General features: G+C 37.4%; 1 protein-coding gene across 1 annotated transcript; it reads left to right on the top strand.

Annotated features, from left to right (window-relative positions):
• Positions 1-5,941: 5,941 nt before the first annotated feature.
• On the top strand, positions 5,942-6,689 carry LOC109192678. The gene is made up of 2 exons (XM_019343372.1): positions 5,942-6,006; positions 6,107-6,689. The coding sequence occupies exons 1-2, from the start codon at positions 5,942-5,944 to the stop codon at positions 6,687-6,689; spliced, it is 648 nt and encodes a 215-aa protein (XP_019198917.1).
• Positions 6,690-17,999: the final 11,310 nt, after the last annotated feature.

Raw genomic sequence — 17,999 nt, 5'->3', positions numbered from 1 at the left:
TGAATTCCATTTTTGGTCCTACTGTTGTAGGGGTCTTTCTAATTTTAGTCCACCATAATTTTTTTTGCCACATTGCACCCACTATTATTGAACGTGTTCCACTTTTAGTCCTCCGTTAGTTTTGCTGTGTGTTGACTGTCAAATTCAGGGGCATTTTTGTCTTTCCATGGTATGTTCTTCACCTTTAAACTTTTCCACGATGAACTTGGTGGCACCAACCTCAACATCTCCGCCTGCGTTGGTGTTTTGTAATCCTACGCCCTACAAATCCTCTAGCACACAAGAAATATTGCGAATGAAATTTGGATTTAGGATTTGGACCTCTTGAAAAATTACCAGCAGTGATTGAATAGGCAAAAAAAATTTCAAATCTTGAATTAAATCTTGCTACAATTTATAGCAGTGGTTGAATCTGCAGGTAAAATTGTAAAAGAAATTAGAATAATTCTGACCTTGTTTGCTCTTTTTTCATTAACTATTACTCTGTAATTTGTATAAAATGCGCAGCAGATCGTGAAAAGCCTTCACACCTCCGCAAACGTCAACAGTGATGACATGCTTCTCATCTTCTTCAGCTTCGACAATCGCCTCTCCAACCTATCCAATTTCATGGCTTCTTACTCCTTCGTCCGCCAAAGCTACCGCCGCCGGAGACGACGATTCCATTCTCTTCTGTCACTTCGAGGAGGATGGATCCGTTCGAAGTTTCCCAATCCTTTCCCACTGTACAACGACACTCCGGTGAATCGTTTTCCGTTGCCTAATGTTGCGTATGCCGGAAAGTTGCGATCGATTGTTCCGGCGCGACGGTCATGATCCAGGGAGCGACATTAGCGACAGAAGACCTAATTGGGTCGTTGTTCCCGGCGGAACATGAAACGAAAATTCCTCTCTCCATAGCGGAAAACGCTCCGATGTGATTGTGTCGCTGTAGTAGGGAACGGAGCTGCCGCCGAGAGACATGGAGAGCACGTCGACACCATCGAGGATCGCCTGTTCTACATAGAAAGGGTAATGGAGAAGAGAAACATAAAAAGACGAAAGTACCCCTGAATTACACAGTCAATTGACAGAAAGTCTAACGTGAACTAAAATTGGAACGATTTTATTAACAGTGGGTGCAATGTGGCAAAAAAATTATGATGGACTAAAATTGGAAAGACCCCAATAACAGTAGGACCAAAAATGGAATTCACTCCTTTTTTTCAGTGCAAAGGGTGGATGACATTAATTATATGAATAACTTTAATCAATATTATTTAGAGCAACTTCATAAGAGTTTTTTTTTTTTTTTTTTTTTTTTTTTAAATTAATTATTTGGCTTACTTCGAAGAAAGAGGTTAGTTGAAGGGAAGAGAAAATAAAGAGAGAAGAAAATTAATTTTTAGGGATGAAGATTTTTTGTGATCCTATCGAAGGAAAAGAAAAAGAAATATTATGTTGGTGTGCGTGGTAAATACTGATTGTGTCTAGTCAGAAGTGTGCATTCATTACAAGAAAAATCGTGAATCGCGTTTTGCGACGGAATGGCGACGGAATTTGTTCCGTCGTCTTATTGCCTTGTCGTATTCTGATAGACGACGGAATAGTTCCGTCGCAAATTTTGGTGACGGAATACATCCGTCGCCAATTCGCAACGGAAAATTTCCGTCGCGATTCCGTCGCACATTTCGCAACGGAATTATTCGCGTTGCAATTCGGTCGCCATTTCTAAACCGAATATTCCGTCACCATATTATATTTTCCGTCGCAAAAAACATGACAAAAATGTTTTCTGTCGTAATTTCATCGCATCATTTGCAACAAATATTCCGTTGGAAATCTTATATTCCGTCGCGTTTTTTTTAATTATTTTAAAATAAAATTATGATTTTAAATAGTAATGAATATTTTTAAAATATTAAAATAAAAAATACTATTAATTCTAAAATAAAAGATAACATAATTCTAAATTAAGTTCAAGTAATAATAAATTACCAATTCACATTTAATACATAATAATCGTCAATTCATGTCTAAACAACATAATAATACATTATCAATCCACATTTAATACATAATAATAGTCAATTCAAGTCTAAATAACATTGTAATAGTCCTAACAAACATCCATTAAAATCAATTGATTTGAGATGGAGGTGATGATGAAGTACCCGCTCTCTCGCCATCAATAGCATCAAGTCGTTGTTGCATAAGGAGAATAATAGCGTTCAAACTTTGAATTTCATCTTGTTCATTTGCAAAAGTAGCATTGTAGGGTGGTCACGATGTTGGGGTCATATTGCCAGAAGTGTTATCATTAGTTGGACCATTAACAACAGAACAACCATATGAACCAAGTCCATAAACTCTTTTTTTTCTTGTTGTGTCCACCAACCGCGTCATAGTATAATTGATTATCATCCACCTGCTTCCCATTTTCTGCCAACATCTCCCGTTGCGATGCAACTTGTTCCTAAAATATGTAAGAAATTTAGTACAAAATATATGTAAAGGCATATATATTTTAAAAACTTAAAATAAATTAAACTTACATGAATTTGTTTGACTTTTTCAGCTATGAATGTTTGCCCATCGTGTTGTTTGGTATGTGTTTGACACCCCGTAAATCCAAACTCTAATTTAGGATTAATTAGATAATTAATCCTAGTCTTATCGTTAATTTATTCCTAAATCCTGAAAATTCAATAGTCGGAGGACTAGAATTTGACTAGTCAATCCAAGTCAAAGAGTTGTACCTTATGTCTAGTGAGTTGTTCCCTTGCCTCCTTATTCTTCCAACTTTAGTAAGGGTAAAGGAGTCTTTCTACCTAAAGTTTGTGCTCCAAGCTAACCTAGCATCATCCTTTCATTTCATCCACCAACACTCTAAACACAAAACCTCTACCTTCTCTCTAAGAATTTGGTAGCTTCTTCTTCAAGCCAAAATTTGGGCATCCTAAATCCTACAAGTTGTCTTCCAAGATTCATAATTTCCTAAGCTTGAGCATAGGGGAGGGTAAGATCCTTGATCTCTTGGTGTTTTTAGCATCCTTTTAGTTGTCTTTTTCTAAAAATAGAATCTTTGTTGTCTTTTGGTATGTCTATGAAGTTGGTGTTGGAGAAGAGCTTTAGGAGAAGCTTTCTAAGAGTGAGAAAGTGAAGTTTTAGGCTACAAAGGTAACACATGCTTTACAAAACCTATTTTTCTTATTTATATGATGATTTCTTGGCTTCTACTTGTGATTCTTGTGTTGAAATGTGAGATTTGATGCAGTGTCTTGTGCTAATGCATGTTTAGAGCTTGTTCTTAGGGTTCTTGTATGCCATTGCTTGGCTGTTTATTGGGTTCAAGTCATATTGTATTGTGTGAAATTTTGGGTATTTTGGACTTGAATTTGGACTTGTTGTTGAAAATCCCCGAAGGGATTATTTGGTGTACAGGACGGTACCCGCGGGCGGAACGGCGGGCAGAGCTCCACCCGCCGCCCCACCCGCGGGGTACGTATGTTGTAGGCCTTGGTACCCGCGGGCGGAACCACAGGTGGTTGTCCACCCGTGGCTCCACCTGCGGGGAACATTGTTGTTGATGGTCGGGGATTTGTTCCTCGTGATTCTTTTGACTCGGTATTGATGTTTTGACCTCCCGATGTTGTTTTATTGGGTTATTTGAGTGTCTTCTTGATGTTTCGTATGTCTAGAACGGTATGATAGGAATCCATGTAGGATTTGGTGTCTTGAATCGTGCTTGTGGTCCAACTTTGTGATTCGTTGGATTGATGTGAGTCTTGTATGTTCTAAGGAACTACTTTTGGTTTACCCGCTTGATAAGCATGCTAGTTTGATGTTGAAATGCTAGTGTGTGTGGTTTGTCCTTTCCTTGTGAGATTGGCAACTTGTGTTGACAATCGTTTTGGTGTCGGATTGTGATCCTTCCTTGTTGAGTATAGTTTCATATCTTTGTTGTGATCCATTGATTGATTCCTGTGATATGAAAACGTATGTAGTCGTTGTACCTTGACTGCATGATTAAGGTTATGGGGCCTTAATCTTCAAGGTACTGATGCAGTCCTCGTGTGGCGATGATTTATATGTTGGTGGTTGTTACCTGAGCAAAGGCTCATATGTTGGTGGTTGTGTGATATGAATTGTACCCTCGTGTACTGATATGTTGGTGGAAATGTTGGTGGTTGTTGGTGGGGGAACGACGGTTCCCGAGGGCATAAGGTTGGACTCAGAAGTACAGGGGTTACTCGGAGGTAATGGTTGGAACTGTAATAAGGCCGGTGGTAGCCATAAGGTTGGAACAGGGCATAAGGTCGGAACCGTGTGAATCTTGTGACATGTAGTTGTCACTGTGGCATGTAGTTGACAATATGTGAATGTGTATTCTTTGTTATGAGCATGTCTTGATGTATTCTACTTTGTGATCAGTAGAATACATCTCGAGTTGTATTGTTTATAATTGTTATTCTTGTCTTGTTGTTGTCATGTGATGTTGATTTTCCTCTTTCCTTTGAGAGTGAAAATGAGTCTTTGAAGTTGACTTCTCTCTATGGCTTTGAAATGATATATACTGTATTCCGTTTCGAAAATGGTTTTGACTTATACTATCTATATATGCTATTTAATACGTATTGATGGGTTACCAGCAATGTTCGCTGACCGGGTGTCATCCCCTATCTTTATGTTGCTTTACAGGTTATGAGTAGCTTTTGGAGAGCGTGCTAGCAGTTCGTTAGTTAGTGTAGCTCCCTATGACTGTTTCTGTTAGACTTTTGGCCTGTGAGCCATGGTTTTGTATAAGCTTGACTTGGTTGTGTTGTTTAGACTTAGCCTGTGCACCTATAGATGTATAGGTCTGGCATAACATCTCCCGTACTTATTTAAGTAGCTTCTGCTTTGTCTTGACTTAATGCGTAGTCTTTATCCTTTTCTTAAGCTTTAATTGGTTTTTAAAAGTTGTGAAAATCGGGTGTGTTACAATGTGTATGCTTGAACAGTTCAATCCGTCTATAAAATCTTGATTGAGATCACCACGTTGAGTTCGTCTTTGATACATCCAACTTCTATCCATATTACTTATTTATAGATGCCTATATATTTACACATATTATCATGATTTTCAAAGTAATAATTATGCAATAGAAAAAGCAACAAAGAAGCAATCAAATTAGTCCTTATTTAGATATTATCGATATGGCATTATAATTTTATTATCTTTTTTCACATTATTTATCATTTATCTTTTTCACATTATTTAGGTAATTTTTTTTCTTGCTCATTGTATGTGTTGTATAATAAATGCATTAGAATTATACAATAAAATTAAATATGAATTCTTTTAGGTAAGTCTATTGCTTTTGCTGTTTTTTTTGTTGAGATATTTTGGACAAGACTTGCTTGTTTAGCCATTCGGATGTTTGTTGCTGCCTAGTTTGTTGTATTGTATGTTTAGGGTGGTCTTATGTTTAAGCTCTTCTCGAGATTGGCTCAAGGAATTCATGCTTTTCTATCTATGGAATAGTCAAACTGTTTAGGCAAACACTTACAATTTGTTATTTGTGTGCAACTTTTGAATAATAAATAGCAGATTAACCTTAATTTTTATGATGTTGATTTCATTGTCATAACATTGCAAAAGTTTTATACTGTTTATATATAAAGTCCTAGACTATTGGTGTGCTTTCTACACTACAGATATTAAGGAGGGAAAGCTTAAGTTTATGGAAGGAGCACTTTCCATCACTACTATCTTTTTCAGACAAAGGCCCTGTACATGTAAATATCTTCTTTTCCTAGTTTGATGCTTTGTTTAGGTTTCATATTTTCTTAAATTTTGATTCACTTAAAGATGAATTTTCTTTCAATGCTAGGCAGAGTTGGTTTCAATGGTGCTAAGGTGGCTTCCAAGATATTACTATTCAGAATGAAGATTTAGAAGGTGATTTTATCTATTTTAATGCCACCTATATATGCTCTGTTAAGCATTGCAGTGAAATGCACTATTGCAGTTTGCATCTACATGTATCTTAAAGTTTAATTTAGAACAAATTGTATTTTTGGTCGTGTGGCTATTAGGATACTGATAATTTGAGTACGTGACTTTCAAAACTCTCATTGCAAGTGAAAAAACGCGTCGGACTGGTTTCTTGGGAATTTTGTTTGATTGCGAAGAGGAGCCCGGAATTCCGAAGCCCAAAGACGATGATGATGATTATGACCATGATGACGAGTTCGCTTTTGATTTTAGTGGGCAGTTGGAGAAATCCTCTTTCTCTGCGGCAGATGAGCTGTTCGACGACAGCAAGATTAAGCCGTTGAAGCCGTCACCGAGGTTGCAGTACGAGAGGAGACCGTCGGACTCTTCGCGATCGCCGAAGCAAAGGATTAAGGAGGCATTCTCACCGTGCCACCAGAGGAAGGATTTTGATCCTTTCTCAACCGCACTTGAAAAGGTTCCGATGAAAGGCGCGATTCAGTGTTTCGATGAAAGAGAAAGAAACCAGTCCAACGCTTTTTTTCCCCCTTATGCTACCAGCATGTGCACGCCGCCAACGCGCTGTCCCGGAAGCATCTTCGGTCGCAGATCTGCAACAACTGCGACACCGAGTCCGTCGCCGTCCGCTGTTCCACGGAGAACCTCTTCCTGTGCTCCGAACTCGTCCCGCGACACCATGAAGACGACCGGATCACCAAAACGCAGTTAAAAATGGAGTATTAAGAAATAATTAAAACTATTTTTTTTTTAAAAAAAAGAAGAAATAATTTTCCCTTTGAATGAAGGTGGATTTTCCGGTGGGTTTTCTGGGTTTTACTTTTCCCGTGGTTGCTGGGGATTTGCTTTTCCGCAGACGCAAGAAGAGGAAGAAGAAATGACGTTAAATGACCATTTTTCCCTTATAAATAAATAATTTTAAAAGAATTATATTTTTCCGGCAATATTTGGCCAGCAGGACCAAATATGCTAATAATTGCGTAGTTAAAGGTTTAAATTGAGAGTTTTGAAAGTCACGTACTCAAATTATCAGTACCCTAATAGTCACAGGACCAAAAGTGCAATTTGTTCTTTAATTTATCTTAAAGAAACAACTCTTAATCCTAGATAACAGTAAACAATATTTGACATATAAGGCTGGTCCATGAAAAAGTTGTTGATGAATTTAGCTTTAAACAAAGAATTAAGGATGAAATATAATTCAATGTGGATTCAGGATGAAATCTAACTCACGGTTTGAACTTTGGAGTAGATAGTTCTGAGGTTTTCGACACGCGCAACCTCTTCACAATGGATACAAATACACTGCAAACAACATGTTAAGATCCTTGAGAATTCAGAACAAACATTCTTATTCTTGGATTGTTAAGAGCAGACTAACATGCAATTTATGGTTAAAAAAATACAAGATATAAATATTCTGTCTAGGCAGACATGCCTTTATAGATTTAGGATCTGAAATAAGAATAATACAGATAATAAAGTAAATAAAACAGCATCAGATCTGCCATTGGACATCCTTATAATAAATAGAAGTAAGAGAAACAACTCTTGGAAATTAAGGTGGAGCTTGCCAACTCAAATTTCATACAACACTCCAAATTATCAAAAAGGCCCATTACTTCTTTTTTTTTTTTTTTTTTTTTTTTTTTTTTTTTTTTTATTTAATTTACATGACCAACAAATATTTGCTTGTGGCATTCCCTAATCCCAATCATCAACTCATGATATACAACTCACACCCCTCTAAATCCAAGTATATTATATGAAAATATGAAAGACTACTTGAGACTGCTTCAATTTATGATTATGAACTGTGTGTAGTCTGCAGAAGATTTTTCTAATTCAAACAAAACATGTGTCTAGTCTATGATCCTATTTTTATCCGAACACAAGTAAAGTTTACTCAAATTTTCATTCTTCTCAATTCAAATAAACCATAAAGCTTTAATCAGCAGAATGCTTTTCTCATTCCTTAAGTAGCTAAGTGAATTAAACAATGTGCATACAAGATTTGTGCAATATGCTTTTGTGGATTTACATAAAAAATTTGAAAAGATAAAAAATATAATCAGTCAACTAGGGTTCAAATTTAATAAGAAATTAGGGTTCAAAACACTAGCTATTCATAAGAAATTAGTGTTCAAATTTAATAATTCATCAGGAGCGTTCAACAAATCAGTCAAAGCTAGAGAAACTAGGGTTCAACATACTAGCTACGTGTAACAACCCCAAATTTCATTTTATATATTCAGTATTAAGAAATCCCAAAGTAGCTTTTTCACTCCATTAAATTTTTTTGCGATCAATCGCTGTTTGAATAAAACAATTTTGTCGCATTTTAAAATTAATTCGACACCGAAGAAATGAATCCCATTCGAAAATCCCTAAGTTTTCGGGTACTTCGCGTACCAAGATTTAAATCGAGAATTTTATCTGAGTGAGACCGGGAGAATTCAAAAGGGAATTTTGAACAAGTGCTCATCCATATAGCTTTTGGGAAAATTCACTTTCAGCCCCAAAGTAATAAAAGATAACATTTCTAGCCCATGGTTCATGTTACATGGTGGACCACAAGACATCCAAAATCCCTTATTGATTCATCTTTTAGCTTGAGAAATTACCCCTTTGTCCTCAACCAATCATTGTGAATCATCCTAGGGTTTTGAACCCTATATAAACCCCCTTATTTCATCTCATTTTCCTGATCTCATTCTTTGCCTCTTCCTCATATTTTTGTCTGCCAAGAACAAGAAGAGAGACAACAACCTAGTAAGCTTGTTCATCCTTCATTCTAGCCTCTTTTCTCTTCTAGTTTTCTTTAGTCTTTGAGGTTCTAGGCTAAGGATAGAAGGTGTGTTGGGAAGTGTAGGTGGTGAAGGAGGCTCAAGCTAGGTCAAGAGGAAGAAGAGATCCAAGCAAGAAGATTAGACTACAAGAGGTATAATCCCATGGATTCCTCTTTAAATTTGGCTCTGTGAAGCCGAGTTTTGAGTAGAAATGAGTAGAAACTATGAGTTTTTGATGTGTTTATGCTTGGAAGTGTTTTAGCATGTGTAGGGCTGTTAACGAACCGAACATAAACGAACGGAGGTTGTTCGTGTTCGTTTGTTAAGAATTTTGGAGTGTTCATGTTCGTGTTCGTTTGTTAAGGTTTTTGAAAATCCTGTTCGTATTCGTTTGTTAAGCGTTCATTAGTGTTTGTTAACGTTTGCGAACACGTTCACGAACGTGTTCGTTTACATTAACGAACATGTTCGCGAACGTATTTGTTAACGTTCGCGAACACGTTCGTGCACAAACACGCTTACAAACATGTTCGTTAACAAGCACGTTCACGAACATGTTGGTTTACGTTCATGAACACGTTCGTGAACATTTAATAACCAAACAGGTGCACATGTTCATGATCACAATTCGTTCGTGAACAACAAATAATCTACATTCAAGAAATAATCAACGTTCATGATCACAATATATATATATATATATATATATATATATATATATATATATATATATATATATATATATATATATATATATATGTTTGTGAACATGTTCGTGAACATTATTAAACAAATACTAAACGAGCTTGTTCACGAACATTATTAAACGAACACAAACGATCTTGTTCATGAACATTATTAAACGAACACAAACGAGCTTGTGCACAATCTCTTAGCAAACGAGCATACAACTGTTCAAGCTCTGTTCATTTATCAACCGAGCTCTAAATTTTGTTTGTTAATGGTTCGTTTATCTTAACAAACGAACGTTTACTGAACACGAACACGAGTAGTTTGCCGAAAGCTCTATTCGCTAACACCCCTAAGCATGTGTTTGTGAGTTGTTGAGATTGTTTTGGACTTGTTTGGATGAGATTTTGCAGGAGAAATGCCATCTAGTGCACAACATAGTGTGCACTAGATCAGAGTGGCGGCCCTAGCCGCGGCCCATCAGAAGGGCCGCCGGCTAGAGCCGTGGTGGCACAGGACTAGGGCACGGCCCTAGAGGAGGGCCGTTGCCTAGTCCCGGCGCATCAACGGGGCTCCAGGGGCGGACCTTGAAGAGTCCCGCCCCAGGTCCCTGAGTTTTGTCTGTGAAGGATTTTTTGTGCAGTGTTCGGGCCCTTGTGGCTCAGCTACGTGTCGTTTCGGACCGAGAGTTACGGGCCCTTGTGGCTCGGCTCTTCGGGATCGTCTCGACGCACGTTTTGGCTTTGATTTTGTTGAATTTGGATTAAAAACAAGTATGTTATGAAAGATTTTGTGAAGAATTGCTACACAGTGAATAACTTGCTAGTTTACTGTGTATGAAGAATTATTTGATTATTGTGATCTGATGATATTTTATTGAGTAAAGAAGCATGATTCTTTGAGAATATGATTTATTATGAAAGTATGATTAAATTGTATTATTTGATCAATGAGAATAGAAGCATATTTGTTGAGTGAAATGTATAGCAATTGCTATGTTACAAACCTAGCATGATGATATATTTTTGAATACTTCATGATTAGTTTATACATGATTTAGAAGCATTTTATAGAGAATTTTGACATTTCACATGAGTCATATTTCAAAAATGCATAAGGGGCCAACGTGAGTCCAAGAATACTTTCAAAAACCATAAGCATGTGGTATATCATTCTCTGATGCATTGAGAAGTAGTAGAATTGTTGCATGCATGAGATTGATGCATGAGAGATATATTTATGTATTATCTATACCGGTGAGGTTTTGGAGGATACCGTTTGGACTATGTTCCTCTCGGGAGACATTTATGGACATTGCGGTCTCAGTATATGTAACGCGGCGTATTCCCACGTTACGAGGTTGGAAACTTCCCGCCAGGCTTGGAATCTTGGTTAGGGGGTGTGAACACTAATAGTTCGATACCTGATTCCGCAGAGTTTGAACCACGAGATTGGTTCCGTAGACGGTAGGAGATATTGGGTCGGAATTATGCCGTTCCCGATGGGGTGAGTCACACTTCTGTGAAACCCTAAGCCGTCTATGAGTATAAGAGAAAGAAAGAGAGTCAACAGAGACTCAAGAAAGAGAGTCAACAGAGACTCAAGTATGAGAGTCAATAAAGACTCGAGAGAAAGAAAGAGAGTCAAGAGAGACTCGAGAAAGTAACAAAGAAACCTCCACAGAAAGTACTCTAACTTATAAATGAGTGTATGATTATATTATTGCACTAGATTGCATAAGAGTATGATTATATTATTGCAGTAGATTGCATAAGAGTATGATTATATTGTTGCACTAGATTGCATAAGAGTATGATTATATTGTTGCACGAGATTGCATAAGAGTATGATTATATTGTTGCACTAGATTGCATAAGAGTATGATTAGATTGTTGCACTAGAGTGCATAAGAGAATGATTATATTGTTGCACTAGATTGCATATGAGTATGATTTTGTAATTGTACGAGATTGCATATGAGTATGAGTATATTACCATACTAGATTGCATATTAGTATGTTTATATTATTGCACGAGTTTGCATATAAAAGCGATGTAACGCATTACACGAGATTGTATGTGAGTAGAGTATCATATGAGATTTCATAAGGAGAAGTGTGACTTAAGATTTTTCATTGAGCATGATTATCTTGTTGTACTAGAAGCTCTATTTATCAAGTTATGTGAGGAGAATATGAAAGCATGAGAATACCTATTATATGATCTATTAACATGAACTTATCTTTAAGCATGATTTGCTTGTTAAGTTATTTGAGAAGCTTACATGTTGATGAACCTACATGATCAGTCTTATACATTTATAAGCATGCCAGCTGATATTATAGGGTGCAAGCATCTAGAAAGAAGGTGATAAATCTAAAGATGATTGAGATTAGCTTATTGCTATAAAGATATCAAATGTTTTCAAAGTATATGCTAGAATGCTTTACAGGGTTGAGTGTGGTTATACTTAGCTTCGTGCTAACAGGTGTTTTTCCTGTTTGTCTATGTGTTGCTTTTAAAACCCCTTTCAGGTGGGCCCAACGGTGAGAAGAGATCGAGTTAGATTAGTCTCTTAGTTTGAGATGTCTAAACTCTAGTTTTAATTATGATCATGTTATGGATTTAGACTTATGACTTTATGTTTGAGGATTGATGTTGACTGTTTTGGGGTGACGTTTTTCCCCCTTACTTTTCCAGTATTTATTTTTAGTACATAGACTTAATCTTATTTGTAATTTTACCACTTTAGCCTGTGCAATCACCAAAGAGTGGTGGTTGTGGCGGTGACACTCCCACTACTTATCTTCTAGTTTTCCACTACTTAGTTTATGTTAATGATTGTTTAGAGATGTAATTAAGAGTTAGAAAAGTGGGGTGTTACACTATGCATAAGAAATTAGGGTTCAAATTTAATAATTCATCATGAGGGTTCAACAAATTAAAGAATTACCTGATTTATGCGGGGAGGAGGAGGCGCCGTCGAATGATTTCTGCTGCACGACGATGGTTGGACGGCGACGGTGACGGCGGTGCTGGACTCTGAGTGTTCGGCGACCGCTTGCAGTGAGGGCTGTGGACGATTGCGTAGGAGAGTGATGTGGAGTCTGAGTTCACTTAGCGTATGTAGGGTTATAATTTTTATTTCATTTTAATTTTAATTTAGTATTCAAAACGTCATCCTTTAAGACAAAAAAAAAAAAAAAATAAAACTTAACAAAAACTTGCGACGGAATAAAATTCGGTCGCCTTTTCCGTCACAATTAGTCTATACACAAAAAGTTAATTACTTTAACGACGGAATTGATACGGTCGCCAATTCGCGACGGAACAAAACTCGGTCGCCTTTTCCATCGCGACATAGACGACGTAAATTAGTTCGGTCGCAAATGTTTTGTTGCCAATATTTCGCGGACTTATTTTATCTTTGCGCCAAAATTCACGACGGAATTTTATTCCGTCGCCTTTTCCATCGCCATTTCGCAACGAAATGTTTTCGGTCACAATTTCAGTCGCTAAATTGCGACGGAATTTTGTCCGTCGTGATTCGAGATTTTTCTTGTAGTGATTGCATATGCCAATTGGGCGCATTAAGACTCTATGTATTTGAGTTAGATTATGACTCCCTATCCTAGTCTTTATGTGATTCTCTCTTTATATATATATATATATATATATATATATATATATATATATATATATATATATATATATATACACACACACACACACACACACACACACACACACACACACACACACACACATGTAATCTTTATCTTTGTGATCACATCATTCAATACAATTCTACAATTCTCATCTAGTATCAGCTAGCTAGGGTTTCTTTCCTATGCCTAGCAGATCTGTTAATTCATCTGAACGGACCTTCTATGATGTTTCTATCTCCTCGGTCTCTTCGACCGTAAATTCGTTGTCCACCGCCCACCACTTCATAAGTATTAAACTAACTCACATGAATTTCTTGTTTTGGAGAACTCAAGTTGTTCTATTTCTTCATGGATACGATCTTATGGGTTTTATTGATGGTACAAACCCTACACCACCGCCCTTTCTCCCCGTCGATGGTGACGGCACCCAGTCACTACCGAATCCGGCAAGACCAAGCTCTCCTCTCCATGCTTTTGTCTTCCTTCTCTGATGAAGTTATGCTGTTGATGGTTGGACATTGGACAAGTCGAGCGCTTTGGGACGCCGTGGTGCAGTCTCTCGCGTCGTCTTCTTGAGCACAGAGCTTGAACCTTCTCGGTCAGCTTCAAGGACTGGACCAGGGCGACTCCTCCGTTGCGGATTACATCGGTCGAGCTCAGGTTATCATCAAAGAACTCACTCTTGCCAGCCGACCGGTAAACCTTGATGAACAAAACCTTTACGTTTTTCAAGGGTTACGACCGGAGTCCCGTTCTTTAACTGCCTCCCTCACCGTTCATGGTCAGCTAGTCACGGTACAGGAATTGGCGTACTTCTTGGGGGCGCAAGATTTCATCGCCAATCGAGATTTTGGCGAAGCAGTTCCGTCGCCGGCGGCCCTTACTGCACAGCGCGGCGACGGACGATCTGGACGAGGAGGCCAGCAGCGTGGTGGTGGCGGTGGCTCCCAGCATGGCTGCGACAGTCGGCAGTAGGGTAATCATGGCCGTGGTGGTCGCGGACGTGGTGACAACGGTGGTGGTGGTCAGTCCAAATGTCAAATATGTGTGTGTAATGGTCACACTGCAGTCGCATGTTACAATCATTACGATCCTCCTCCTCAAGCCAATTTAACATATCAAAATAATGGTTCAGACATTAATGGCTCTCAGCTGTGGATTCCTGACACTGGGGCAACCAATCATGTGACTCCAGATATTGCTGCCCTATCTACCTCTAAAGAGTATGTTGGTAATGACACTTTACGTGTTGGTAACGGTATGGGCTTATCTATTAGTTATGTTGGTCATGATTCCTTTAATACCCCTAGGTCTTTTAGGTTGTCTAATATCCTTCATGTTCCTAGTTTGTCAACTTCTTTGTTATCTGTTCAAAAATTTGCGTAAGATAATAATTTTTTTTTCTTTTTTTTTTTTTTTTTTAGTTTCACCACTCTTTTTTTTGTTGTGAATGATATCAATACCAAGAAAATTCTGCTACAGTGCAATAGGTCTGGGGGGACTATACACGCTACCGGTACCAAGTTCGTCTCCTTCTGTGTTTCTTTCCGCTTGTGCCTCTGCTTTCATTTGGCATAGTCGCTTGGGTCATCCACACCAACGTGTCCTCAGTCATCTTCTTCAGTCTTGTTCGATTAGTGGGTCTAGTAGTACTATTCGTTGTAATTCTAGTTGGTGTAATGCGTGCCAGTTAGGAAAATTTGCACGTTTTCCTTTGTTACGTATTGAGTCTTCTAGTTCGAATATCCTTGATTTAATATAGACTGATATTTGGGGTCCAGCTCCCCTGTTATCTGTTGATAGATACCGTTATTTTGTTATCTTTGTGGATGATCACTCTCGGTACACATGGTACTTTCCCATGAAATTAAAGTCTGACATCTATGCTATTTTTGATAAATTCCGTGTCATGGTTGAAAGGTCCTTTAATCGATAAATTAAGTCCATTCAATCTATTTAGAAGCCTAGTACAAAAAATTACACTCTTCGTTTGTTCAGTTAGGGATAAATCATAGACAATCTTGTGCCTACACTCATGAACAAAATGGTCGTGTCGAAAGGAAACATACACATATTGTTGAAACTGGTTTGACTCTCTTGGCCCACGCCTTGGTTCCATTTAAAATCTGGGATTTTGCATTTGAGACTGTTGTTTATTTGACAAATAGAATGCCATATACTGTGTTAAATAACTCCAGTCCCCATATTATGCTACATAAATCCCCTCCGTCCTACTCCTTTCTTTGTGTCTTTGGATATCTATGTTATCCTCATTTGAGACCTTACAATCATCACAAAATGTCCTACAGGTCTTTGATTGCTATAATCTGCAAGAGCACAGAGTCAATCACAGTATAAATTCCTGGAGTATTCCAGGGTCGATCCCACGAAGAACACTATTAACTGTTATCTTTAATAATCAAATTGTTGATAAGGAAAATCTCAAATAAATAGAATTAATGTGATTAAAAAGAATATTTATGAATTTAATGAAAAGGAAATTCCCATTGAGAAAAAACTAGGGATTTGGGGTTCACCTATTAGATAATTAACTAACTCTCCTAAGTATTGATCCTTATGATTATAGTGACAATTGCTCCATATATATCCTAATACTCCGTCGAGCTACTAGGTTGTATCCAATTAACTGTGATCATCCATCGATATCTCACCAACATTAATTGAACCCATTAAGCAACAATCAAATATCACCACAAATACCTAAAGCTATGTCTAGTTTAGGTCAATTGTGTTTATCTTACGAGTTCTAGGTTCATAATTCACCTGTCAATTCTTCTTATGAACCCTGATGTTAGAATTATGCAGTGGCCAGTCACACAATTCACAATTAAAATACATAAAATAAATATAATCAAATTCAATTATTAAACTGAAATTGGAAGAATTAACACATGAAAAATAGTCAATTAATCTAATTTAGGCTAATCCAAATCCCTAATTTAAGTTCTAGCCAATAATCATAATTAAATGCATAAATTGTTCAAGGAACATCGTTCTGAAAATTTAAACAAAAAATAAAGTAAGGGAGAAAAATAATTCAAGCCTAAGAGATGATAGCTGCAATTGAAGTTCAGAAATTCCTTGCTGAAGTCGCTGCCGCGCACCCAGGCTCTCTGATTCTTCTCTCCGCCGTTTTCTTGTTCTGTTTTCGTCTCTCTGTTCTGCCGTACGCCAATGCTTAAAAACCAAAGCCTTAATTAATCCCTTTCTTTTCTTTCTTATCTGCTGCGCAAAACATACCAAACAAAATTAAGTTAAATAAAAATAAATATAACTTAATGACATAACTTAATTAAACTAATAATTAAACTTAATAATTAAAACACTTATTTAAAAATTAAGATATAAACTACCAAATAAATTTAATACTATATATAAAATAAAACTCCTATTTATATTAATAAAAATACAACATTAGCCTAATGTTCATTAAAACCAATCTAAACTAGTAACATATAACTAAATATAATATTTATAATAAAATCGAACCTAAAACTTAATTTATTTATGCAAACCACTCACTAAAATTACTCTAAATAATGCCTAGAAATTAAGCTTATCAGTCATCTCTTTGTGTCTTCTTAGGTTACCTAGAGTCTTTCCGGGGTTATAGGTGCATGGACTTACATACTAACAAGATTTATGTGTGCAAGCATGTTCGATTCGATGAACGGGTTTTCCCTTTTGCTAGTAAAGATATTTTGCAGGCACCATTATCTACACAGAACCAGCCGTGGCCCAAGTCCATCATATCCTTCTTTCGCCTCGTCCCGTGGCCATCGTACCGGTTCAGGCTGGATAGCCCGAGCCGGTCTTGGCATACTCTTCCGAACCAGCTCCACCGGCGGCAGCCACTGCTTGGCCCTGAGGCCGGCCATGTGGGCATTCTATGAGGCCCACCACTCAATCCCACGCTATGGCCACTCAGAGTCAGTCTCAGGCTCCACCTACGTTTCTGACTGCTCAGGTTTGTCCCACTAAACCCACATGTTATACATAGGCGGTTAAATATCCCGAACGGCGTAAGGCAATGGATCAAGAATTCAATGCTCTTCTTCATAATGAGACATGGTGCCTTGTTCCGTCTCAATCAGACATGAATGTTATTGGGTGTAAGTGGGTTTTTCGCACTAAAAGGAAAGCAAATGGTGCGATTGAAAGTCACAAAGCAAGGTTAGTAGCTAAAGAATTTAATCAATTACCTGGACATGATTGTTTTGACACATTCAACCCAGTGGTAAAACCCAGTACTATCATGTTACTTCTATCTTTAGCTATATCCTCTGGTTGGACGATTAGATAGCTTGATGTCCACAATGCCTTTTTGAATAGGAAATTATTTGAAACTGTTTATATGAAACAGCCTCCTGGCTATATTGATGTTCAATTTCCTGATCATGTCTGTCTTTTGAAACGATCTTTATATGGGTTAAAACATGATCATAGAGCTTGGTTTAATTGCCTGAACGTGTTTCTAATGTCATTTGGTTTTAAAGCTTCAAAAACAAATGTGTCTTTGTTCTATTATTCTCAAGATTCTGCTTTTGTATATGTTTTGATCTATGTTGATGATATACTTTTGATAGGAAGTAACCAGAATCTAGTGAATGAGTTATTGGCGTGACAAAACTATCAATTGCATTCAAGATTAGGGATCTTGGTGACCCTGATTTTTTTCTTGGAATTGAAACTGTTAAGTGTGATGATGGAATTTTACTTTCCCAGCAGATATACATGACAGATATTTTGAAACGTGTTAGTATGACAAACTGTAAACCTTTGGCCACTCCTATATCTGTTTCGAAACCCACATCTTTCAATGCAGATTTATAGACGATGCTACACAGTATAGGA

The sequence above is a fragment of the Ipomoea nil genome, unplaced genomic scaffold, assembly GCF_001879475.1.
Source record: "Ipomoea nil cultivar Tokyo-kokei standard unplaced genomic scaffold, Asagao_1.1 scaffold1830, whole genome shotgun sequence".
In the NCBI taxonomy this organism is placed as follows: domain Eukaryota; kingdom Viridiplantae; phylum Streptophyta; class Magnoliopsida; order Solanales; family Convolvulaceae; genus Ipomoea; species Ipomoea nil.
This window is presented reverse-complemented; position numbering and strand designations above follow the sequence as displayed.